Here is a 26895-nt window from a genome sequence, read left to right as displayed (position 1 = left end):
GCAAAGTTAATATAAATATAGTCTATCTGCCTATCCCAAATAACATCCATTTTTAATGTACTTAAGTGATTTCCCGAAACCTGAAAGGATCTAGGATCTAAAAAATACTGTCGTAAGGCAGTCTCCATTTTCTATGTTTCTCGAAGTTTAGGTAAAAAAACTGTACCTATTCCCATCACAAGTAATAACCAAAACGCTTACATGCAAATTTTTTATACACATATATATTTGATACGCTAGGTTTGCTGTCAATTTAGTTTGCTAATGCTGTCGTAAAATGTCAGTACTCTGGGCCTCAGTGACTAGACAATTTAGCAACGTGTGACCATGTTTCGTGGGCGCGTTACCAGCACGGCAAGTGTGCCACACGAGGAGCGCAAACAGCTGATGTCGGCGTCGGCCATACTTGTTTGGTACAAACATATCGACGTTGTTCAGTGTTCCGAGGCTGTCTACCTTACCTCGGAGGAAAAATACGTAAAATGGAGTACGGTTCGAACTTTACATCAATTAAAACTTGCTTCGATACGCTCCTAAGTATCACTGTAAAAAATAGAGTTTCTGCCTGTTATTGTATAGCTAATACACGTCTCAGGTTAGGCCTACGGTTCACAAAGTATGCACTTGTACTTGATGAAAAGCTTCTATACTATGCCATTACCAGTATCAGCTTTATGACAGAATCGACACATGATGTTCAAAAATGATCACAGGTGCCATAAAATTCAAACCTGCTAAAGAATTTAGGGTCGAGTGTCTGGAGTCACCTTCATATTTACTGAAAATTGCCAATGCATTTATTTATTTAACAAATACTTCTATTTACCATTTTTAATTTGTCTAAATTATAATAAACCGGCATTTAAAACTGATTTTAAATATTTAAGATACCGTTGAAAAGTTACTCTTAGTTTGGAATTTTTAAAAAGTCCCCAGGAGCAAATTAAGTCGGTATAATCTAAAGCAAATGGCATGCACACACGGATGCCTCAAAATTACACGAGACAACGAGTTCGAGGCCGCAGTTTAGTCACCAAATTTTACATTCTGCTTAGCTTCGAATCTTCCAATCTGTGCTCCGTATCTCCTGGGAAAACCAATTCAATCTTTGAAGCTATTTTGTATGTTGGAAGTCACAAAATTAATAAATGTTTAATTTTTAAAGATGTCATTAAACCACCGTTTTACTACAAGAGCAACTAGAGACGGTATTTTTAATGTTGGGTGGTTTCAATCTATTTTATCGGAGCCAACATGTAGTGCCGCGGAGATTTTGTATACATGTTTAGTTAGGTAGTAATTTATCTGTCTGGATTTTATTAAGTGTTTGTATGTACCGTTTTTGTAATGAGGCTAACATGTTCAATAACGATCAAATAGGCGCCTTGTAAATAAAGATTTAAAAAAAAGTATAGATGATGATTCCTAGTCACAGCGGAATCAGAGGCAATAATGTGAAAGACATTTTTTCGTTGCATGCTGACGCTGCATGAATTTGTTGCACCAGATGTTATCCTGGTGGACAGTATCGTAGTAAAAACTAAAACAAAAAGTGACACTTACAACTAAATTTGCCAGTTCAACCTACATTTTTACTTAATATATAATTTAATTATTTATGGAATAATCGCCTGGGCACACTTAACGATTGCACCGTGTATATACATACACAATTACACCGTTTTATTTAAATAACAGTGTGACAAGCTAGCAATAAAACGCAAAAACAAAACAATTCATCATTCAGCCAAAATAGTTAGAATACATTTAGTGTCAGCCATTCGATAAATATATTCCGCCTGCGGTTATTCGAAAATCATTCATAACAATTTGTTCATTTTTTTTCACGGCTCATAGAAACTAGGCGGGTCTCTGTACGTGCGAACAAAAATGGCAAGCACAAATAACTTTTATAGGGCTATTTGCAACGAAGTTGTGTCATCAGAAAACCCCGTAAATCGGCGAGCGAGACGTAATGGTCGCCGATTATGGCGGCCGGCGGACGTCTTACTGAAACAATAAAACCGAAATATGGCAGCGCGACAATTAATCACCATTAGGCCCAATTCTTGCTTCGACTAGCAATTTATTATCCAGTGAAAAGCGTACGAGATTTCACTTAGGAAGTAGATTACTCAACGTCAATTGCTGCCTATACAACATCCAAAACGAACTGAAACACCTGTTAAAAGCAATTTTATGCTTTTATCAGTTTATTGTAAACACCAGATCTGCAATGAATTCCATTATTCGGTACATTCAACTGCGTATCAGGATAAACAAAGGTTCGCTTTTTTAAATTGCTTAGAATGCTTCGAAATGACGGAAAGTACTGTTTTAAATGGTCAATTACACATTTTGTATAAGTACAGTTATAGCCGACCACACTATATTGAATAACGTTATAACGGTTGTAACTTTTACGGAAATCGAATGTAAGCAACATTTTACAAAGCAGTATGGCATATTAGCTTTGCAGCTATTTCTAAAATTGAAATTTTAAATGTACCGAGTATTCCTATCTCGAGTCTCCTTGCTTCGCCAATAGTCTTTTATTTTTACGAGTTTTCTGTGCAAACGTAAAATATAAGTTGAATAATATTTAAAATCGTTTCTTCTTACCATATTTAGTTACAAAATACCCAAAAGATTTTCGCTTAATGTGGGTGAATAATGCGGGCGAGGCCAATAAAATAATGATTGCGGACAGTGTGCCAGCCAACCGGTTTTATTGTTGGCAATCCTGTATAATTTCTTACATTGTACAATACATTGCGTGGCTCGTAATCTCTACGCGAAATATTAACTCCACGTAATAGGTGGCTACCGTTGGTTATGAGAACTTTTAATATTTCGTGTGAAAACCCAATTCATTCGCTAACGGCGGTGCGGCTTTATCAAATGTATTCTTAAGTTTTGTTTAACAAAAGGTACATATTTTTGCGGCTGAAATTCTTAACTGTATTTTGTTTACTGTACTGTAATTATTTTAGCAATATCGATATTGAGCGAGTATTAAAAGTGACAGTGGCACAACACGTCGAAGGCTAAGTAAACGGCAAACTAGGACGTAATGTTAATAACTTAAAAAAATATTAATAAGTTAACAACACTCAAACCTTGAGCGCAAACTCAGTGGACCTAAAAATTGTTGAGTGAGTAAGACATTCCGAGGTTAATGCTTACTACCGTATATTTCACGAGATCATTATTTTTTACATCCGCCTTTTAAAACCCGTATCACGTAGAGGTAGTTGATAACAAAAGATTAAAAACGAGCCTTGAGGATCCTTGACTTACGGCCGACTTCATTAAGAATTAATTAAGTGGCCACTAATTACTTATTAACGCTTAGACAGCAAGTAAGATATACTCAAGTAGGTACAGAGCCTAGCAAATTGTTACGATGTGCGAATACAAAAGACAACTACAATCTCTATCAGGTTCACACACCATAGTTGGATAAAATATTTAGATTACATGTTTAAATTCGACACGTGGAGGAAATAATTTTCCGTTAAATCTTCAGTTGAGCGACAAGCGAAAAATCGGTTATCAGAGCCGGAAACGCGACGGAACAATCGATTGACATCCAACAGTTTAAGTTCAATAAACACGAATTAATGAAAAAAACCAGATGGGACTCCCAAGTGATTCGAGAAGCGACACCGTCACTATGACGCCAAAAGAGCGTCTATCGGCGAAGTTGGGCTATACGAATGCAGTGGCCCGGAAAGTTCGAGGTCCTTTACGTAACGCGACCCACATAACGCTTTTTCGCTACGATTCATTACTCCCGCCGGCGTTAAAATGACCCTCATTGATTTGCGACTTTGTCTCGTCCAAACACCACAAATTCACTTACAAGTTTTATTTCTGGGCATAACATGCGATGTTCTCTCACAACCCTACCGAACCTAACCTAGTTTATTACCAGAAACAAAAGTTTTCAACCAAACTCAGTTTTATTGGTTTACTTTGGTCCTATTTTAAGTGCGACTCGATCCTTTGTTACGAAACGATGTAATGTTTGAATTTAAATGTGACTACGACTGGTACGCGAAACAATTTAGGTTTAGATTTCTATTGAAGACAAAGTCTCATAAGTAACAACGTCGCATCGCTCGCAAACTTTGGCTTTACACTTACATGTAGTAACAAATAAAATGTGATAAAGACTTGCTAAGTCGCCGTAGCTTTTGTTTTGTGCTCTACGTAACCTGAGTCGAGTGATGTAGTTTAACAGTTTTAACGGAGTATGCAGTCACGGCCAGGTGATTGAGTGCCCATTATATAGATCGTCTTAAACTTCACAACCCAATTAAGTAACAGCGTTATGTCTGGACGAGTTGTTGCACAAGCAGGATATCACTAACAGGTACAGACTTTACGAAGTTGAGTAACCACTTTCACTCGAAAATGCGGGCCTAATTACAGTCGATTCTACATCTAAATGCGGTTAAATGTCTTAGTTCCCTTGGCACAGTTGCTGCGCGCTGAAACGGGCGGAAACACTAGTTAACGTATGGTAATTCCGTTTGAGCGACAATAGGGCGATTGCCTGTTAATACCGGCCTGCATTCTAGTAAATCATTGTATTGAAACCGCCGATTTGACCTTCCCCTACTTCGGACTACCGAGACCTGCAGGTAATTATGCAACAATAAGCCTAATTAATAATTAACCACTTTACCACTTCATTACAAATTTGCAAACATTTGCATTACTGTTACTCAATATAACATAAATAGGGAGAGATGACTTAAAAGGTAGAAGAATTCCTGTTCATAAAATGTAAAATAATAAAACTTACTTTAAAAAGTATCTTGCTTATACTCATAATTGTAATGTAAAACTTAAGAAAATAGTCAAAGACAAATAATTTATTTGCATGTCACAGTTAAAGCATATAAAATACAATTTAAGTTGGTAGATTATTGTAAAGTATCATGCGACGCCTTGTAAGGGCATGGCAAATAACAGAGAGGGATTTTTATAAGTATTTATAAATTTAAACCAACAAAATAAATGTTTCAAACGATTCCAATACATGCATTAAATTCATTCACTAATAACAATAATATTTATAAAATTTTAACATTACACACATTTTAAGATAGGAAGTACTTGCAAAATAAAAATAGGTTAGTCCATTCTTTTAATGGTGAGTTGTAAGCTAATGCCACTTATAATCCTAGAATGTATCCACACGCAAAATAGGCGCTTTGTCGTCGAGTTGCGGAAACCAGCCCGTTGCACCAAGTACCAATCCTAGAATGTAATGTACATTACGAAAAAATAAGTCAATCAAAATGCATTTGGCCAGTTTATGTTGACATGTGCTGAAAGGTTATTGCAAAACATAGTTAAGGTCACAATCAATTGTTTAGTGTGCCAGTATTGGATGGTAGGGCATTGTTTTGTTTTTGTCGCAGTTGTTTAGATTAGCGTGTGAACACTTTGAATAGGGCTGTGGTATTGAACATTGTTTCAATGGGAAGTTTACATTATGTTGAGATGATTACTAGTAATACAGATAGAACTTGATGATACCATAATAAGAAATCATTTACACCAATGACTCGAATTTTGTGTTTTGCAGCTTTTTATCAGATATATAGCATTTGAACGCACTCAAACAATAAATTTATTGTATTTAATTTCTGATAACCATTGACATGCCATTGTCCAATGTTAAAATAACAAAGTACATTGACCTTCAACGGCAAACTGGGTATTTACATTTTAGCTTCAATTATTACTGATATAAAATTTAATTTAAACCAAATAAAAATAAAGCACAATACTCTTTCTACTGGGCAAACATAGGATACATTATGAACTCCAAGATGCAGCAAATTTTTTAAAATAAATATTGAATTTGATTTATTATAAAACAGTATCATTGTAACTACTGTGAGTCAGACTGGTGGCATTATGATGCTAGAGGATATAAATTTATAAATTAATGGAAGAATAAGAAGGAAACTGGATGTTATGTACACTGTGGTAGGACCAGTACAAGTAATTAGGCGTTACTTCCTCGATATCAAGAGCAAACAACTTTCGCAGCGGTCGTGCAGCCACCGATCAAAACCTGCGGCCTTCGTCGGCAATGCGCATGCACCTAGCAACCCATCCAACCACTGCCACTACAAACACGTTACTTTATCATTACGCAAATTGCGAAACACCAGACACTGAGCTCCACCGTCCACAAAAACCATTCAAAGCCTATTCAATTGAAAACCAACGCTCTGTTTACGTCAACGCATGCACATGATGAAAAGAGGAAACACTCACCGATATGTTTATCGCTCCAAATCCCAAACAATATAAAAAACTGTCACTCACAGGTTAGAACACAAAACACAGACTTATTCACCTCTTGACATCTGACATGGTACAAATATATCGAATTATCACAACTATATTTCACCATAAAAACGTCGGGGTAAAAGCGCTGGCATAAAAACAATAAGAAATAACAAAAGTTGTGCAAAACGATCGCAAAATAACGATACAAAACGTAAACAGCTGCCTACTTTGACAGAACCATCGAAACTGACACTTGCAATTGCCAACTGCAAAACAACTTTCGCTTTTGGTAACTACCAACATTACGAAATTATTATTATCATTTCAAACAGCGTTCGGATTCGGATACGCATGATCCCAATAGTGAATAAAATGAGTGTATTATACAATAACTCTGGCTAAGCATTTTTGGTCACATGTATTTTATTGTAGTGATGAATAAAAGGCAAAAGAAAATCATGAATGGCGTATAGTGAACAAATAAATAACAAAATCAAACTGAACAGATGAAATACTTATAGAATCGTTCATATCAACACTTATTGACGTAATTTATTTATTACTATTATTATTATTGTTTTCGTATTTATTTTAAACTTTTATTTATTATTGTTATTATTATTCTTTATTTTTCTCAGCTTTTTTTTGTAGCTGATTTGAACCACACTTGCGGACCGAAATCAAGCAAATGCAGCATGTCTATATGGACGGTGGTGGTGGTGGTGGTGGTGGTGCATAGCAAAAGCTTACTTCGTCCCCTTTTATCTGCAAGAACCTTATTATTATTAATATTATATAACCATTAATCATTACAAAATCCTTAATCCATAAGATTTTGAATTTGCTAATAATACTAAGCATGCGTACCTTCTCTGTATGTCGAAAACTTTTTTTTCATTTTTAATCGTTTTCATTAATACCGAGATTTATTTGCAAACTTTTTAGAAATATCAATTTTGTTCTTATATAAAATCTCAATCCCACCATGGGAAATTTAAATTTAAATTCATATGGCAGCACAGATAACAGCTGTCATTTGTCGTCATCATCAGCAAACTGTCATTATATAGGTTTATTGCATCTTTTTGTTCTAAAAATATAATTTAAGTGTTTAAATACATTTTCTTGGTTTTGTGAAAAGTTATCAAACTGTAATGTGGCGTAATAATCCAGGAACAATGTCGAATTTCGATGATGATAATCCATTTAGTGACCCAACCATAGACAACCCTTTTGCTGTAAGTAGCCCCTTTGGTGATGGGAAATTTGTTTTTCTCGTATTTGTTGCATTATTTATCATGAACATTCTAGGATCCTTCAGTTCAGCAAGTGGCCAAGAGTACAAACAGTGCAACGAGTCGCTTAGATGACTACAATCCGTTCGACGGGCAGCAAAATGTTAATCAAACGGTAAATATTGTATTAGTCATTTTGAAAACGTTTCTGTTTTAGTTCATACAAATAGCGGTATCTGGAGATATATAAGTTGTGCTGCAGTTCGTATCATTGCTAATGATCGATTAATGTGGCTTACAGAGTATATTTAATTAATTATTTGCTCTTTGTTTTAAAAAGAGACTGCAAATGCTCTGTTTTTATCTTGTAAATATGCAGAGAATCAATGGAATGTTACTGCAATATGAAGGGATTCAGACCTCATGTTTGCCATTTCACGCAGATATATATATCTTATATATATATATATATATATATATATATATATCACATATATATATATATTTATGGTATTTACCTATAGGTAAATACCATAATTTGTGGTAAACTTTTCCACACATTGACAAAAAACATGCTATTCTGATGTTGTATATATTTCATCAACGAAATGATTGTAAATAGATAACAAAATTAATGATACATCTATTAATGATTTAGATTATGTATCTTTGGTGATTCACTGCTTATGTACTTCTTTTTCTACATACATATACTTCAGATAATAATAATATTCATCAAATGTTTTTGCGTGGTAGGGTACAGAGGGTCGATGTTAACGGTACGAGATCATCAGGGTCTGCAATTAGCATGGGTGTCCCTCAAGGTTCAATTCTAGGCCCATTTTTGTTTTTAGTTTATATTAATGACTTATCTAGCCTTATGGAGGGTATAAAACATGAGATAGTATTGTTTGCTGATGATACTTCTTTATTATTTAAAGTTAAAAGGCACCAATGTTCCTATGATGATGTGAACAATGCTATGCTATGTAATTTATGTTAAAAAGAATAGTAATTTCTTTATGAAAAATAGTGACAGACATAACATTAATACGAGGAATAAAAATAAACTAGCTTTTCTTGATAGTCGTCTTCACAAAGTCAAAAAATCATTTAAGGGGCAATGTATACGCTTCTATAACAAGATTCCGGTTGATATACAAAATTTGCCTTTCTCCATGGCTTAAAACTATAGTGAAACAAAAACGTTATACTAAAGGTTATTATACAACTTCTGCGTACTTGGATGACAAAAATCTGTTTAGCTCGTTGAGGTAGTCTCGATCACTGATGTTTTAAATAAATTGTAAATGTTATTTACAAAGAGCAACCCCTAGAGTTTCTTGCTCATTTTTCTCAGGGGAATCTGCCTTACGAATGAGCTGTAGAGTTTAACCATTGTGATGATTTCAAGTGTAATAATACTTACCTATGAAATAAAGAATTGAAAGATTTAATTTGAATTTGAAACATACAAGGTATAATCGTTAAGTGTGCCCAGTGTGTGTGTTTTCGGAATAATCACCTGATTATACCGAAAATATAAGAGATATAAAAACCTTTACACTGATACTGAAAGTATGTTCTTGAATGACTAAAATGACATATCAATAACTTTTTAAAAATAAAACTTGAAATATTCAAAATTTTATGTTAAACGTTTATTACAAACACTTACTTTTCCTCTTAAAGTAGGTCAACTAAACTCTCTACGAATATTAAATGTGTGGTGGTGTTTAACATGTTTTTTAAAGAGTAATTGTTATAAAGGTTGAAACTGAAGGCATATCTTTAAACTAGCATTGTACTACAGACTAGTAGCCAGATATGTATAGAAAGGAGAAAATTGTTAGCTTTTATCAACTTTTCACTGCTCACATTCACAGCCAATTAAATTATTGTGTTACTTTGAATTTGGATGAATAATTACAATTGATATCAAAACTGAAGGTAACATTCTATTCTGTAAAGTTCAAATGTGAAACTGTAGAATTCTAAATTTAATTTCTTACATTTACTTATTATAAAAAGATTGATGTCAAATATATAAACTATATAGTGCCACCATTTCTGGATTCATAAATGCTTTCTGTCGATTCTGGGGGTCTACTCTCGATATCCGTCTGACATCCGTCCGAAACAATTATTGCCAAATAAACAATACTTGATCAAATGAAAAGACCCGTGATACGAATGAAGTTTCATACTTGATACTTGTCTTTTAATTTTGTCGAATATTACTTATTTCACAGTAATTGTTTCGGACGGATGTCGGACGGAGATCGAGAGTAGACCCCCAGATGTGAGAGAATGTAGATACTTTGAAGTTTATCAAACTCTCTCATTAACTTGTGGATATGTCTCAGGCCCCACAGCAACCCTCTCAGCCTGCAATCATGCAAGCAGTGTCACCACCAGCTGCTGGACAACTACCTTCACAACCCCAACAATCACAGGCTCCTCCACAGAACTTCACCACTGCAGATTTTCAGGTAAGATTTTTTTAAGGCAAGAGTAAAATAAAGATATTGTCAGTCAATGACCCAACCTTCTTTTTTTTATTTATTTATTACATTTAAAGCACTGATAAACAACACATTCCAGTATACTTGGTACTTGGTGTAACGGGCTGGTGTCCGCAACTCGACATCAAGGCGCCTATTTTTTTATTTTTTGCGTGTTGTTGGTGCAGGGTCCTACTCGTGCCACCCAAGCTCCTCCAGGAATCTCAGCAGCCTCGTTGATTTGCTGAAGATTTCGGGGAGCGACCTTGGCGCTCCAAGGTTCTTGGCCCTGTGGTTGCCCACGCCGAAGCACTGTAGTAGGATGTGCGCAGCCGTTTCCTCCCCCTCCATACACGCTCTGCATAGAGGGCTGTCTGTGATACCTAAATTGAAAAAGTGTTTATTGTATGGACCATGACCATGTTAGGGCGGCAGTTAGAGTGCGAAGCTCTTGCCTTTTGAGTTTCATCAATATTCGTGATAGACTGGCATTGAGCGTTGGGAGGGCTTCCCTCGCCTGTCTACAAACCGTAAGGGTGGTCCATGTATTATTATGTGAAGATTTTGTACCTTTGTGTATAGTTATTCTGGACCATTGGTAGGGGAGGGACACTATGGATTCTGATCCTACAGCGTCCGTCTCCGACCCTTTTCTAGCTAGTTCATCTGCTGCGTCACTGCCACGTGTGCCGCTGTGTCCTTTAAATCCACTGTAGAGTTACGTGGTTTTGTATACATACTTCCATGAGTGCTTGATGGCATTCATAAATGAGCCCTGAGTTTATGTCATAGCTGTTCAGTGCTTGAAGTACTGACATACTGTTGGAGAGTATTCGAATGGAGTGATTCTTTACTCTTTTCGCTATGATTGCTTCTGCCGCCAACTTGATGCCCAAGCATTCAGCCTGGAATACTGTGTTGTGGTCACCAAGCGGTGTTGATTTCCTGATATTGAGGTCTTCTGAGAATACCCCAGTACCTGTTCCTGAATTTATTTTAGATCCGTCAGTGAAGACGCGGACCACTCTGGGGTTCAGTCCTTCATTGGGATCTTCAAACAATTGTATCTTGTATTTTTTGTCAAAAATGTATTGTTTTGGCATTCTATCCACAGCCGCCTCCAGCCTTATAAAGGATTTCTGTATGTGGGGTCCTCATGTGCTTCCAAAGGCCGGTTCTGTTTAGACGCACTGCTGTTGACGCCGCTTCCTGTCTGATGAACAGTGGGAGGGGTCGCAGGTCCAGCATCGCTTTGAGGGCCGCAGTTGGAGTTGTCCTCATGCAACCGGTCGTCGCCATGCAAGCGAGTCTTTGGAATTTATCCAGCTTGTCGGTTGCGATCGTCAGTTTGGTTCGTGGCCACCTTACTATCGCTCCGTAACTGATCTTGGTTATTATCACCGCTGTGTAGAGCCATAGTGTTATCTTGGGTGAAAGTCCCCAATGTTTACCTACCATTCTATGGTAGGTGATAGTAGGTTTTTTAATTTTGTTGTCCAGATGCTTGTTCCAATTCAACTTGTTGTCCAGTATTACTCCCAAGTACTTGACTTCGGTTGATATCTGTAGTTCTGTACTGAAGAGTTTGGGTAGTAGGTAGTTAACCGGTAGTCTTTTGTTTGTAAACATTACTAGTTCCGTCTTTGTTGGGTTTACCGATAGTTCGTATGCCCTGCACCATCTTTCCACAATCCGGAGTGCAGCTTTTGTAATGTCGCAGAGTATATTGGCATAATTTCCTATTACCAGTATAGCTGTCATCAGCATGTCCTGTTGTATAGAAATGTTCTTTGTTCAGTTTAATGATGAGGTCATTTACGACAATGTTCCACAGCAGAGGCGACAGTACCCCTCCTTGAGGGGTACCCCTTCGCTACTATAGCCCATGGGGTCTCATTTGCTGTTGTTTTTATTGTTCTTAGTTTTAGCATGTTGCTAATCCAGCTGATGAGCACTTCATCCACTTCGTGTCTTTTCAGTGCTGATTGTATGCTGGAGAAGTTGGTTTTATCGAAGGCTCCTTCAATATCGATAAAGGTGCCTAGGCAGATTGCTTTGTCTTTGAGGGCCACTTCTATCTTGCCCACAACGGTATGTAGGGCCGATTCAGTGGATTTGCCTTGACTGTATGCATGTTGGTTTCCGGGTAGTGGTTTGTTCTTAAGCGCAAAAAGAACGATGTGAGGCTGATTGGTCTGAAGGACTTCGCGTCAGTGTAGTCGTTTTTACCTGGTTTCGGTATAAATATGACTTTTACTTCTCGCCAGCTGTAGGGCATATAGCTGAATGCTAGACAGGCCCGAAAGATGTTGACCTGGTGCTGGACCAGTGTGTCCCCGCCCCATTGTAGGAGTGCGAGGAATACTCCATCTTGGCCCGGAGCTTTGTACGGTTCAAAGGTGTTTACTGCCCATTTTGCCTTTTCGTATGTTACTACTTGTTCAGCGTATCGCCAGCTATGGATCGATGTGTTGTAGTTCATTTCTTTGCACCTTTCGTCTTGGACGATCCATCTACATCTACATCCGGGGAAATGTGCTTCCAGTAGGGTTCTCTCCGTGCCCGCAGAGGAAGTTGTGTATGTGTTGTCTATTTTGCGTATTGAACCTAGCTCAGTTGAATTTGAAACGCCTAGGATTTACTTATTCTGTTCGCTTGTGCACAAGACGTGATGTTCCCGCAGTAGCCTCCTAGGGAGGGCTCCTTCCCTTCTCCGGGGATGCCAGAGTAGGTAGAGGGCTCTGGGGAGACATCCATCGGTGTGTTATTGATACCCGCCTTCTCAGGCGGCGTGTCCGTGTACAGGCCCCTTTTGGATCTGAACCTGAGGTAGACCGTGCCTAACTGAAAAGTGAGCGCCGGTCATGCCCCAGGACAGCCGGGACCGGTTCTTCGGGGATGCTCACCACCACGAAGGTATGTCCACTTTGCTGTTGCAGCTTGTGGACAAACCAGCGGTGAACCTCCGCTCATGGGTTTTGCAGCTTGAGCATGCGGTCGATTCGGCGTGCATCCTCCCAGTGACCAGGAATCAGCAGTCCGCAGACCGCCAGCCGGGGAGCCTCCACCCCATTTTTCAATTGGAGGGGCTCCCCGGATATGACGACTTCTAGCCACTGGAATGTGGCTGTGTCGTGGCACCACAATTTCACGGACCCGTCGCTAAAGACAGGTTTACCCCTGAATTGTGGGCCGACGTCCTCCTCGCCGCACTCCTCCGCTCCCTGGGCGAGGCCTCCTGAACCTTGTTGGTATCGGGGATCCGTATGTTTTTGCCGAGGTGATCACCGCCATCAGTTCTGGCGTGGTGGCCTCGGCGTACGTGCGTTGTTGGGCGAGCCTCCAACCCTTTGCCGTTTATGCTCGCCTCTCGGAGACATGCTCTCGTCGAGTCGAGCGCGTTTGGCATTGGTAGAGGGCCTCGGCGCGTTTACCGGTTTGTTTCCAGGAGGGAGGGGGGGGGGGCCCTTCCAGAGGGATGTGCGGCGGACCCAGTAGACCGCACTGGTGCAGTCCTCGGGCCACTCTCGTCATCAACTGGGGGCCTCGCCTCTCCCTCCGTCCGTCCGTTGTTGGGGTTTTCACGGCGCTTTGCCTGAGACAACCCCTCTTGTTCTTGCGAGCGTCTCTTGCTCCCACTGGGGGCTGGAGGTGGTGGCTCACCGTGGCCGCTTACCCCTTCCTTGCGGTTGGGTGCTGCGGCTTTGAGTCTGGGTTTGCGACTCACCAGGGTCTACCCTGCTTCAAGAGCTGTGTTCGTGGGATTCTGCGATGCAGAACCCGGTGTGTTCGCTGGAGCCTCAGAACCAAAGGTTTGGGCCACTACCGCTAATACTGAACTAGCACTAGCATCGGTGCTTGGTTGACCTTGGGGTTTCCCCTTTGGCCTACCACTCACCGTAGGGCGCTGTTGTATGTGTATATGTACTGTTGGGGCACTTTTGGGTTTCCCCTCCAGTACCACCGGTTTTGGGTGATTTATAGATTTTACTTTTAGTTAGAGAGTTCAGTGTTTACTCTCCTGATTTCCGACCCACCACGGAGCCCGCACCTTTGGGGAGTCCCAGTAGGGACACCAGGATTATCAGGAGAGTATAGGTGCAGAAGTTAGGAGCTCATTGCGCGACATCGGGGGCTCAAAATGTGCGGCTGGCTGACTTGATCAAAGTCCGCCAGGTACTTCGCACATACTCAGCCCGTCAGCATGGCCGAGTCCATCCCCCCCACACCTCGCCGGTGGCCCTCTGACGGGACACATTGCCGTTTCCCAGTGTTGACTAGTCACAGGGCTACCGTTTAGCAGGAAATTAGGGCCGAAGTTGACGTATTGCTTGCCGGGGCCCCACCCCGCTCGGGCTCAGCCCCCAGGATTCCTTGATCCCTGCGTACGGAGCTCAACTGCGTAGGCATGAACGCAGGAGGGTGTAAATTAGGAGCGCCCACCACTTGCCATGGTCCACCCCCAGAGACGCATGGCTGGGCCGTGTTGATCGTTTCGCGCTCTCACTGGTAAGACTCAGACTGAAGCCGAGAGTTGTCAGTGTTGGCCCCAGCATGTACCGGCTACATCCTTGGGCATTCTATGACAACATGTTATCACAGAATGCTCAAGAACTTCGCACGCGTGGAGGTGGAACAACTAACACACCCCAAACATTCCAGTATAACATAAACTTAACTAAGTTTTTCCATGTACCGCTCATTCGACATACAAATGCATTTCTATGTGTAGTGTGAGCGTTCATACCGCTGCGTGTTGACATTCCTCTTAGTGTGCGTGACAGTCGTTAATAAAGGGTGTCACTAAACCTTGATCCTTTTACGTATGCTACATATGCTTCACAAGGAAAACATTCTGATATATTGATACAAAGCACATTCTACAGTTTTATATAGTGTTTTTTTTTTTACTGAAATAATGATATAGTGTAGTAATTTTTGACAAATTTAGAAAAAAAAATATCTAATGCAGCATACCTACAATACTAGAAAAGAACTTATAAGAAGCCCAGTTCACACAAGCGCTAAATACCTGTTTTTTTGATAGAAACATGCTTTCAATTGAGTTTATTATGTGTTCCTAAAAACCTATCTCATCCCTAGAGTATATCTCTATAACAGTTCACCTACTTAGTGCAGTTGTACAAATAATAGTCTCATTTACTATTTGCACTTTGTAGTATATGATGGTACACTTGCATCTGGGTTTCCATATTAAATACACTGGTAAAGCAGTGCAACTGTTCTGGTCAGTAACCAGTCAGGGAGTTCTTAAGAGTTAAAAAATAAAACAAAAAATGTTAAAAAAATACTATATATATTATAATAGTTGCATAAATACGAATTTTTTAATCCATTCTTTTGTTATATTTAATTTCATTTATTATTATTTTTCATAAAATATTTTCAGTTAAGACATCTATTATTAGATCTATTATTATTATAACATTGAAGTGCTTGTTAAAATGCATGTCACTAACACACTCTTTTGCTTTTTCCTGATTGCACAAAAGGAGCTAAAGGTAATACATGTTTATTTGAGAAGCCATTTCGTTGATAACAGTTTATCTTTACTTATGTATGTATAATCTAGAAATATAGATATCATTTAAATAAGTCTTGATAGATTTATTTTATCAAATGTATTGTAGTTACTTTTGTTTTTGAGCATTCACGTCATACTAATTCATTTCAAGAAATAATGATCATGTATCATACGGGTTTTTAAATGCTACCAAGTTAAAATTGGACCCTCTGTATATTGCCAAATGTAGAACTTTGTTTCCAAAGTTTAATTAATGTTATATTTTGTAAAATTGTCAATATCTTAGTATTGAACTTTCGTATCATAATACATTATAGTTAAAAACCTACTGTTATCGAATAAATCTATGTATGTACTCTCTTTGTGTCACTTTTTCTATTCTTTTTATGTATTACTATAGCTTCACTGCTATGACCACGGCCCTTTTAGAACCTATGGAGTGGTTATGTTGTGTGGTGGTTAGTACCACCGTTTAAAACCTTGTAGAGACCCACCACAGAGGAGCACAATTGACGCGAACCCCAGATTAAAAAAAAAATAAAAGCGCAATTAAAATTATTTACAGCGCAGATTAAGTCTGTGGATACCACGGCTATACTGTGTTAGGGGTAACCTTGGTCGATACCAATTACCTTTCCGTGTTCTGCGGGGATCCTGATTAGTCTTGCACTCTGCTGACTATGTCTAGAGTCAGACAGTCAAGCTACAATAACCTGTCATAGCTTTGCGAGTAAATAAACAACTTGGAATTGAAAATTCAGAGGCGACAAGAGGAGTTAGAACGTAAAGCGGAGGAACTAGCGCGACGCGAAGCCGAGCTCCGCGCGGGCTCCGCCGGTCGTCGCAACAACTGGCCACCGCTACCCGCCATCTGCCCCATCCAGCCCTGCTTCTACCAGGACATTAACGTCGACATCCCTTTGGAATTCCAGAGGATCGTTCGCTACCTTTATCATTTGTGGATGTGTAAGTAAATCTCTCTTATGCTCATATGACCTCGTACATTACAAAAATTCCCACGTCCCGAACGCTTCCGCGGCCGCCTCTGTGTGGCCTGAGCATTAAGTAGGCAGTAGTTCTAATTCAATTCAACGAAGTTACCTTATACACACATTTAATATAATTCGAGTTAAGATTAAAACATCACAAAAATGTTTTTACAATTCTACTTTGATGAACGGTTAAATGTTACAAAGTAGAAACATGTTTTACAAAATTTTGTTTTTTCGAAAACCTTTCAGCTTTTGAACAGATTTTGTTTCATTTGTCCGAAAATACGTAACGATTTTTTTCATTACACCACATAATATTTCACTATTTTGACCTATTGACAAATTATTTGTTTCTCGATTCTCATTTATTCAACATTTAATGTACCGAATTGAATTTTTTGTTTTATTTTACCTCGTATTTAATTCGATTGACACAATAAGACAATTATCTTAGTGTTTTGGTTAATGTAATTAAATGAAAATGCACTTAATTCTTAGTAAAAGGTGGATTTTTAATACAATTATAATACATACTTTACATGAGTTTTACTTAATTATAATTGAAGTTAAAGTTGTTATTTAAAAAATCCTATAATCATTTACAACATGTTCGTAAAGGCAAACAAGCCACGTCTGGTTTTTCATATCCTAACCTATTTTTTTAACCTAACCCACTAAAGGGGACCAGATTTGACGCTGCCCTGGGATTGTACTTTAGGATTTATTTGCCATGTATTATCCGCTAGCATAATATGTAACCTAAAATTAAAATGTGGTTAAAAAATAAGGAAATGTTTTATTCAAAATGTATAAATTAAGTAACTAGGAGTCATGAAGAGTTAATGCTCAAAATTATTGTGTTCGTTTGTTTGAGATAGGTACAATTTTATCTAAGAATAATAATATTGTCCAAACGAATTTCCCGCTATCTAAACTATTAGGAAAATAGACAATCGGATAAACACGAATTGACCAAACAAAATTTTGCCGAAACGTGTCAGTCGCGCGAAGTTGACGAATCTTAAACCACCCTAATGTCGTCATGTGATTATTCATACCAAATCCCATTTAAAATAAAATTTCCTCATTAAATCTTAGTAAAAAGTTAAAAAAGCATCCAATTTGGATGGACTACTATTCTTGATAATTGTAACTTTTTTATTTAAAAAAACCGACCTCAAATGTTCATGGAATTACATCAGTTTTATTGAAATCGGTTACTGGAAAGTGTACGAAACCGGGTTCATCTCTTAGTTTGCCACCCTCAGAAGTGAAATATTTTCTTCAAATTTAAATGGGACCAATACCCTTTTTCCAACAAAAAAAGAATCATCGAAACTTGTTCACAAGGTAATCGCGTAACATATACATAAAAAAGTCTCTCCTTTTTTGAAGTCGATTAAAAAAACAGCGATATACATATGTAACGATTATTCTAATAATAGTTTTTTGGACAAACTGTACTTCTGTTGTAAGATAGATATTTCTGTTACAAATTAATTTGCACCAAAACATTCACACACAAATTTAAAAAAAATCGAATCGTGTTCGGAATAATGAGAATCGGGAAAAAGAAATTTGTGTTTGTGATAAGTTACCTTGGTGAACATATCTGAGTTGAAATTTAATTAGAATTTGAAATTAAATTTTAAAAACTCGGTAGCTTCTCATTGTTTTATTTAATAGCTATTTTCATTGAATTGTCATATTTATTTAATAAAACCTATTTACAGAAATAGGAAATATAAAGGTTATACAGCACTGTATTAAGATATTTTGTTACAGTCCACGCTCTCCTCTTGGCGGTTAACATGATTGGTGGATTGACCCTCTTGATCGTAGACAATCATTACAGTACGTTTGGTCTGTCCATTCTCTACTTCCTCCTGTTAACTCCGTTCAGTTTCGTCTGTTGGTACCGACCGATCTATAAGGCGTTCCGGAGTGACTCCAGTTTCAACTTTATGGTGTTCTTCTTTATATTCCTTTTCCAAATCATTATCACAATCGTTCAGGCGATAGGTATCCCCGGTGGAGGATTCTGGTAAGTGCATTTGAAAATTTTGTTCTCTATAAAATAGTGGCAATTTTCTTACCTTAATAACATGAAACTAGATGTCAAAATTCGATTCAGGGTACAAATGTAACTTGTGTAGTCATTACAGAAATAGGTGGATTTGTTGTACGTGTTTGATTGATACCATTGAAAAAATATTTAGTGATTACTAGGTGTAAAACACGATCAGATATAAACATTTAATGATTTAATCATTGAATATTTCGAATGCTTAATTGCAAAATTAGAAAAACAATCGTTTTTTTTTCTTCTTCTTTTACATTTCTCATACATGATTGCATTTCTCATACATGAGCTCATTTCACTTAGCATGGGTACCACAGACATTATATCTAGATAGAGGCCGCAAGTACAGCAATTTGTATGAAAACCAAGCGTGACAATTTTGACTATCGATTTTACCCAATCAACCAAATTCTGTTCGTTCTGTGGCTTGACAATAGTATTTGCACGATGACTTCTGATTATAATAATGTCCTTTCCCCGGTGAAAATAAAAAGATGAAGCGCTGTGAATAAACAGAAAGTTGACGTGGGTATCCCGCGTGATTTCAAACGTACCAGCAGGATAAATCAAGCTGACCAATCTTTTTGTATCGCACTGTCATTCGAAGCAAAAACTGGTGGTTTGTTTTGTTCCGCTACAAGCTGGACCTAGCACTACCTAATACACGGCGTTTACACCTCCTGACCAATGATACGAAGCTAGAACAGCTACAGCAGTTTAACGGTTACATCACGTCACTATTCGAGACACAAATACTCAAAGTTTACATCCAGCAGCTTCTTTGGTGCTAAATCTACAGTACATTGGTGTTGATCACTACGCTCAGAAGTTGGCTCAACAGTTACGATGTGCAAATAGCTGTTGAGCCACAAATAAGCGCGTTGGCAATATAAAAAGTGCATCAAGTCTTTGTGCACCGACAAATATTGTTACAAATTTTTTGACACTGCTTGAGCCCATTGTCCCCATTTGAGGACGGCATTTCTTTTTCATATAAAATATAATAAAATCTTTTTTTTCTTCATAATTTTCTCATAAATAGGCTATTTTCTAAAGATTCATAAAAAAATTTTACTTTTTTAACGCTAATTTTTTTTTTTGGCGTTAATGGGTTAAATATACTGTAATTTTTGCTTAAAATTACAACTCCAACCAGGTCAATGGTTAAAACTCCAACAAATATTGTTTGTTTTTGGTATATTATAACAAATTTACTAGTTTCTTTTTGTAAGCTGGCTGAGAGATTAGTTGAAAATAGTATGCATGCAATGCAAACATTTGAAATGTCACAGTACCCATCCTATGTGAAATGGACTCTAATATAATGAAATATTGAAAGAAGGAGAGTACAATATCTTTTGCTTTCATGCATTGTACGCATTGGTAAGTCTTATGGATATTATGAAATTATTTAACATTCCAGCGGACTGATAACGAGCATCAAGACGTTTAACGTGAACATTGCTGCGGGCATAATCACGTTATTTATCGCAATCGGCTTCATCGTTGCCGCCGTCGCTGAAGTACTACTTATTACTAAGGTACTTTTTATTTCTACCCTATTACGCAGAATAAAGAAGGTTTATCTACAGTGAACTCTTTTTTAATATTGCTTAGCAATATCGTTATGGCAAAAAAGTCGTTAAAAAACAAAAACAACGATCTGAACAAACAGAACAATTCGTAAGTTCTGCTGGTTCGTTCTGTAGCTTAGTAGTCAGCTGCGGTGTGGGTGAAGGTGAATGAATTTTTCTTTGTGTTCGATCGTTGTATTAATAATTATAAGAAACTAGTGGAGTAATTTTACAAAAAAAAAATATAGATTAATAAAAGCAAAAATTTGTCCGCAACATTCCATTCTGTTAGACACCATGTAAAAAGGTCTGGTTGATTACCTGTTGAACGAATTATTCTGGTTAGTGCTTCTGAAGTTCTGTTTACTGGTTTCAGACCTGGTAATGTGATTGTTTATTACATTCGTAACACCTGTAATAGGGAATCGGACTGCTTTCTAAAAGTATGTAAAATTAATCATATGGTTATTATACAGCCAACAACAATTATTTTATTAAAATTAAGGTTTTCGAGTTCCTAATACTAAGTTTAATTGTAATTAAAAATATTATACAATGTATGATGTCACGTGGTGTATTTGGTGTTTGCATAATGGAATAAATATGTTACAATTTTCAGATTTTGTATATTTATTTAAAATACAAATCATTATTATTTCACAAAAATATTTATTGAAGAATAGTTTTTATTATGTACAAACTTTTTTAGTTAACATTTTTGATTGAATTGATAATATTCAATTATTTTTTGTGAATTAATATAAAGATCGAACACTTCGAAAAAATTCCTTCAATGCGGCCGGATTCGAACCGACGTCTTCTAGCAAACCGTGCCAGACACTATGCCAACTAAGGCACGGAACAAACCAGCGGACCTCACGAATTTTTCTATGTGCTTGTCGTTGGATCTTTGTATTTGGTATTCAACGACTTTTTAGCCTACATTTACATTTTAATTTTTTTTATTAGTGTCCGATTGTCTCTTTGAAGATATTTGCAGTCCCAACCCGGATTGGTTTTTGGTGAACTATGGCCCAAAACCCTCTCCTGAGATAGTCCCGCACCCAGCATTGGATCGCACGTTGGTTGATCATGATAATCCTCTGTCACAGGTGCATCGCATCTACCGATCTACAGGCGCGTCCATGGCCAAGGCGCAGGCGGAGTTCACGACGGAGATTCTGCGCAACCAGCACGTGCAGACGGCTGCCTCTTCCGCCGCCGCTGCCGCTGTCAACGCGCAGATTGCCAACGCTACCACCAACCGGTACTAGGCGAGTGAGTAACTCTCTTAGGGCCTAACAGGAGCGGTACTTCATTGGCGATAAAAGTACAGTGCAAAATTGAAACTGACCAATTCCGTGCCCTTAATATTACGTGGATTACCGTTAGAAATTTGAACCGACCAATCACATAATTTCATATTGATGAAACAATTACAGAGTAGTTACAGAAGACCGATCATCGAAGCGGGGGTTAACAGTTCAATTTGGATCAAAAGAACTCGGTCTGATAATTCTTTACCGTTATTAATAAAAAACGCAAAAGAGCGCCATACATAACGTAACCGTATGGGCACTTTGATCGCTATGAGCGGGACAGTCCCGCTTTTAAGCTTCGTGTTCCGCAAACAGGACACACGTGAAAATATTATGTCACGAAAGCGAAGCATCATGTAAGCCTTGTCGCCCTGTTCTTTTAGTTGTGCGTCCGTACCGCACGTGCATTCTTTTTGTGTGCGGTTGGCGGCGGCTGCCGTGGAATACATTTAAAATCTAAACTTCACGTATTAAAGAAAATTTGCTTATCCCTAAAAATATATAAAACTAGCCTGTCATACCACACAAAATTAGTTCTTTTTTTTATTTTTGGTCATTCATAATATTCAGTTCTTTTAAAATATTTTTTTAATTAATAAACTTTTATTTTATAACTGCCACAAACATGCATTTTATTTTTAAAAGAATAATAAATTTGCAGCCGTACCGCTCTGAGGGTATAAAATAATGATCACATTAGCCATGCACCATACCATAGTAAAGAACGTGTAGTATTTGTATAGTTTGTGCCAAAATAGCAGGGCAATAGCGATCATTGACTCGACTTTTATCCGGAACACACAATTCGCAGCGACTGATGGCCGATTCACTACAAATCTGTCGCAATTTTGATATCGCGTGATTATCATAATAAAAGTCAATTTCATTTCATTTATTTGTAAACATCACATTTTTATTATTTTAATACGATTTATTACATTTCTTATTCTTGTAATGATAATGATATACAGGTTAATTTTGAAATCATTGGCACCTATTAAACCTATTCATGCACTTACATAAAGAAATACTTTAGAGTAATTTAAATTAGCAATAGTGTAAAAACCGTTAATAAAAATAGTCTTACCCAAATAAACAAAGTATAAAAATGGGTCGCGCACGCAATCGCAAGGTCGCATGTCTTTTGGCTGGTCGTTTTACACCAAAATAATGAAAACGTACGAACATTTTTTTTTAATTCATTAATTTTAGGAAATGAAACTATTTTTCCGGATTTTATATCATTAATTTTCTTACGAAGGCTGTTACGTCATTACTCGCATTTGCTAGAGATGAGGTATAATCGATAAAAAGTTTTCGATAATTTAATAAATAAATATGTAAATAAATAAAATTGGCAACGAATTAACATGTCAGTGTTATTACTTTTTTGAAACCTGTAAATTAATAATATTATAAATATTTTTTGAAATTTTAAAAAATATCTATTGAAATTGCTCTTGAATTATAGTTGCGTGTTTTATCCCTATAATTCTAATTTGTATTTATAATACAAAACACTTTACACATCTATTATATATCGTTCAGAATACGTCAGAATAATAAAACTATAAGAGAGAACTTGTGCTTAAAAAATCAAATACTTTAAAAATCTGTCGACTTTACCTCATGACAAACGTCAAATGAAGTGTCACGGGAATCATCCCAGTTTACGTTTATTATAAGGAAACCCTGTGTCGTGGGTGCCATGGACACACACATAGACTATCATAAATTACACATATCACAAACTAAATATAGGCCATACAAACCCGGGACTTCTGCGTGGCAAATCAGCATGGTAACTATTCGGCCACGGAAACAATACTTATATACGTTAAGAAAGATATATATATATACAACATAAAAATACATATTTTACTGTTTGTTACAGGTAATTTAGTCCAGAGTAAAAAGCAAGCAAATGAGTACGCATCAGGAAGTACACAATTCGTCAATCGAGATACTTGTAAGCTTTTTCTGATTATAAAATCTATTCAGATTTCGTATATTTTCCCTAACATCCTACTTGTGGTTGGCAGTTTTCCTTAAGTGTATTCTACCTCAAGAGCATGTTTAATTTTTTTTTTAAATCTTGAGGTATTTCTTTGTACGTAAGTTTTTAAGTTTGATCACTGGTTCTCTATATTACAAACTTAACATCTTTAAGCTGGTTTCAGATATACAGGTTGTAACAAAAAGATGGTTGCATAAATCAGCTGGTGATTGTACTCGTTATAACTAAGCAGCCTTAGCGGAAAACTGATTTAAATTCGCAAATCATAATTTTGGTTACCTATACAAAATGTCTATGTTGTAAATATTTATAGGATTTGTCTTTTCTTTTTTTTGCTGAAGTTAGTTACGTGACTAAGATGACCAACTAAAATACGAACGCACCTTTTTGTTACTATACGAAGCATAATGTAAGCTGTTTCCCCCCCAAAAAAAAAGGTTTTTAAGTTGCGAATCATAGTATTACTATACCTCATCTGTGTAGGTAACATAAAGACAAGAGAAGCGGAATGCCATAGTCACGAATTACGCACTAAGGTGTACGACATTGTACACCTTACCGCTTAGAAGGTCTTTTATAAGGTCAAAAACGGTTGCGAAATGACTTGTAGTCTAACGATACCCGCAACATTATGTTTTTTCAAACAAAAGTAATTGATATTCGTTACGGACAATAATTATGAAACCAGTCTACTTTCATACAATTCATTCGTGAATGAACTTTCATCTACTGGGCCTACATTTAATATAAACTATAGACTTTTGCGTTAAGTATGCAGTAGGTAACTTCAAATCATTGTAATTAAAGCCTTGAAGATTGGTTACAGTTCACGTTTTAATAAAATCATATGATTGGTCCGTTTGAATTTCCTACAGCATTCTAGACGCGAATGAACTACTCGTATAAAAGTTCTATGCTCAGAAAAATTTCGTTCAATTATTATTTTTACATTTCAATTATAAATGTCTGCAATTACTTAAATGACATACATACTTACTTAAAATGTATCATGGACGGTACGTTAAGTTGACGAGGTTGAATTAAAACTAGTGGTCTTACATTATCCTATTACATTAATCGTAAAGTGAAACCTGGCTGTTAGACTTATATGACGCTTGATAACACCATGGTAGCATAATAATATCATAATTCACGGCAAGGATCAGACGAAACGGAGGATTGAACGTAGAATATTCAAAATCTATATCTTTATTTTGGGAAAAAACCTCCATCTTATACTTATGAAGAGAGTACAAAAAAATCGAAGAAGTTCGTTAGGAATATGTTACCTAAAGAGAAATGTTATTTCTATTATTATTTCAGTTTCTACACTATTTCTATGAATGGAGAAAATGTGACAAATTCTCTTAGCAGTTGCATAATTTAAAAGAACTATATTTCAACTTATAACACGAACGTCAAAGTAAAAGTCCATCGTAGCGCCAACATTTTAAGACCCAGAACATTTTAACAGCCAGATTTCATGTTGTGATTGAATATTGACGTAAAAATTAGTTACGGCCAAATGTCATGAGGCTGTGTAATATATTGTTCGTAATTTTAATAACTATTATTATAATTATTAATTTTTGCAGAGAATAAGTTATTAACGTCACAAGGTGGTAACTTACTTAATATCATTGTCTTAGTTTACCTTTTCTTTCTTGGATAAACAAAAAATCACATCTTTTGTGGCTTTTTTTCGGATAATCAATTAAAATCAATCTAACGAGTCTGTAACTAAATTAAAAATTGTAATTTTATTCGAGCACATTGATTGATTATAATATTCTGCGACAGTATCTTCATCATCATCATCATCAAGCTGACCCAATGCGGTTAAGGACTTTACATGTTTTACGAGAGTTGTGTTGTGAACCTTTTTGGACGTGCCGGTTTCAACACGATGTTTTCCTTCATCGAACTGTCGACACTGCTTAATGTTAATTCATAATGGTTGGTCAGACCGTTGTTGAGATAAATTATTAAGAATATAATTAAAGACAATAAATCATTTTGCAGCATTTCAAATATCTAATTTCTATAACACAACAGGAGCATTGAGGGTCAAAAAGTAATTTGTCAGTCAATTTAACTCGTCAAACGACGTCCTTTTTGATTGGTGTCTTTAACCAGGTTGAGATTTAAATAATTAGATCGTAATTTATTAACTGATATCCGCTTATGCATGTTTAGTACATGAAGCTTTAATAGGTCCTTTTTGAAGCAACTCTTTCAAAAAGGACCTATTTCAAAATAACAGCTATTTCTTACTAAGTGCGTGAGACTTGTTTTTTTTTCGCGACATCAGAGGAGTCTCCATAGCAAACGTTTGGTTAATATACTGAACATGTCCTTCAAAGGATACCTACAATTTAAGCCCTTATAAGGGTAGTATACACACCAATACTACAACTTTATTATGGGGATCACTCTTGAATCGTTAAAAAAAAAGCATTTGTTCCGTGCATTTGGGTCGAGTAGGTGTAAACATTTAGTTACAAAATGTCATAATATAAGGACTTTATTTTAGATCTCTATATTCTCTTTTAATCAACAATACTTGATGTTTATCATTAAAAAGATAGGTACAAGTCTTTTGCTACCTTGTTCTGCCCCCGTAGCATGGTAAGCATGATAGTCGCGACGCGCGCGATAAAATTGAAATAAACGCGCTATTGGCTATCTAAATTAGATCTGATTGAGAGAGCCAATAGGGCGCGCTTATTTCGATTTTATCGCGCGTGTCGCGACTATCATGCGTAGCCATGGTACGGGGGCAGTTATTATTAAAAATAATACATTATGTTTACAAATACTTCTAATAAAATTTTGTCAATGAAAGTTAAATTGGTTACAAACTTTGAAATTTTATAAAATATTTGATGAGCTTAATGCCTTCATTTAAATAACTGCACTCTTCGTATGGAAATTAGCTAAATGTCCGCTCACGTTTCTTATATTTTGTTTTATATTGACCATCGGTTATATCAAGTGACGATCATATTATCCCTTGACATATTTCAAATTGTGACATTGATAATATGAAATAAATTGTTCTATTCTCTAAATAATGTTTTATGATTAGCAGGCCGATCAATTATTAACATGTTATTTATTTATTTATTTTGCTAACATTCCAAAAACTTTTGTGCAATTGAGGCTATCAGCGCAAAAGGGCCGTAATTCACTTTTTTTCTACAGTATTTCTTTATTGATACTAAAATACATAATTAATTTCATTATATTATTATTTATTATATAAAAAAATATAATGATTAACTTTAGTGGCATTTAAAGTAATATTG

At 36.7% G+C, this 26895-nt stretch overlaps 2 protein-coding genes across 5 annotated transcripts in view; one reads left to right on the top strand and one right to left on the bottom strand.

Annotated features, from left to right (window-relative positions):
- LOC113234898 (furin-like protease 2) overlaps nt 1-6451 on the bottom strand; it is a 331380-nt gene extending 324929 nt beyond the window's left edge. Inside the window, exon 1 of the mRNA XM_026470420.1 lies at nt 6304-6451. The gene's annotated coding sequence lies outside the window, so the exon portion shown is untranslated. The remainder of the gene's footprint in view (nt 1-6303) is intronic.
- Nucleotides 6452-7481: 1030 nt separating this feature from the next.
- On the top strand, nt 7482-26193 carry LOC113234727 (secretory carrier-associated membrane protein 1). 4 transcript variants are annotated; one of them, XM_026470189.1, is made up of 9 exons: nt 7482-7556; nt 7630-7728; nt 9920-10045; nt 15571-15579; nt 16364-16568; nt 18380-18638; nt 20101-20218; nt 21364-21518; nt 23465-26193. In XM_026470189.1, exons 1-9 carry the CDS (start codon nt 7497-7499, stop codon nt 23466-23468), a joined length of 1035 nt encoding a protein of 344 aa, XP_026325974.1. In that variant the 5' UTR covers nt 7482-7496; the 3' UTR covers nt 23469-26193. The 4 variants fall into 4 exon arrangements, with proteins under 4 accessions (XP_026325974.1, XP_026325973.1, XP_026325972.1 ...); XM_026470188.1 differs by having other exon boundaries at nt 21364-21525; XM_026470187.1 differs by having other exon boundaries at nt 21364-21529.
- The last annotated feature ends 702 nt before the right edge of the window (nt 26194-26895 follow it).

This window comes from Hyposmocoma kahamanoa, unplaced genomic scaffold, assembly GCF_003589595.1.
Source record: "Hyposmocoma kahamanoa isolate Upper Pololo Valley unplaced genomic scaffold, ASM358959v1 86, whole genome shotgun sequence".
In the NCBI taxonomy this organism is placed as follows: Eukaryota; Metazoa; Arthropoda; class Insecta; order Lepidoptera; family Cosmopterigidae; genus Hyposmocoma; species Hyposmocoma kahamanoa.
The sequence above is the reverse complement of the archived record's forward strand: the minus strand, read 5'-3'. Positions and strand labels throughout refer to the sequence as shown.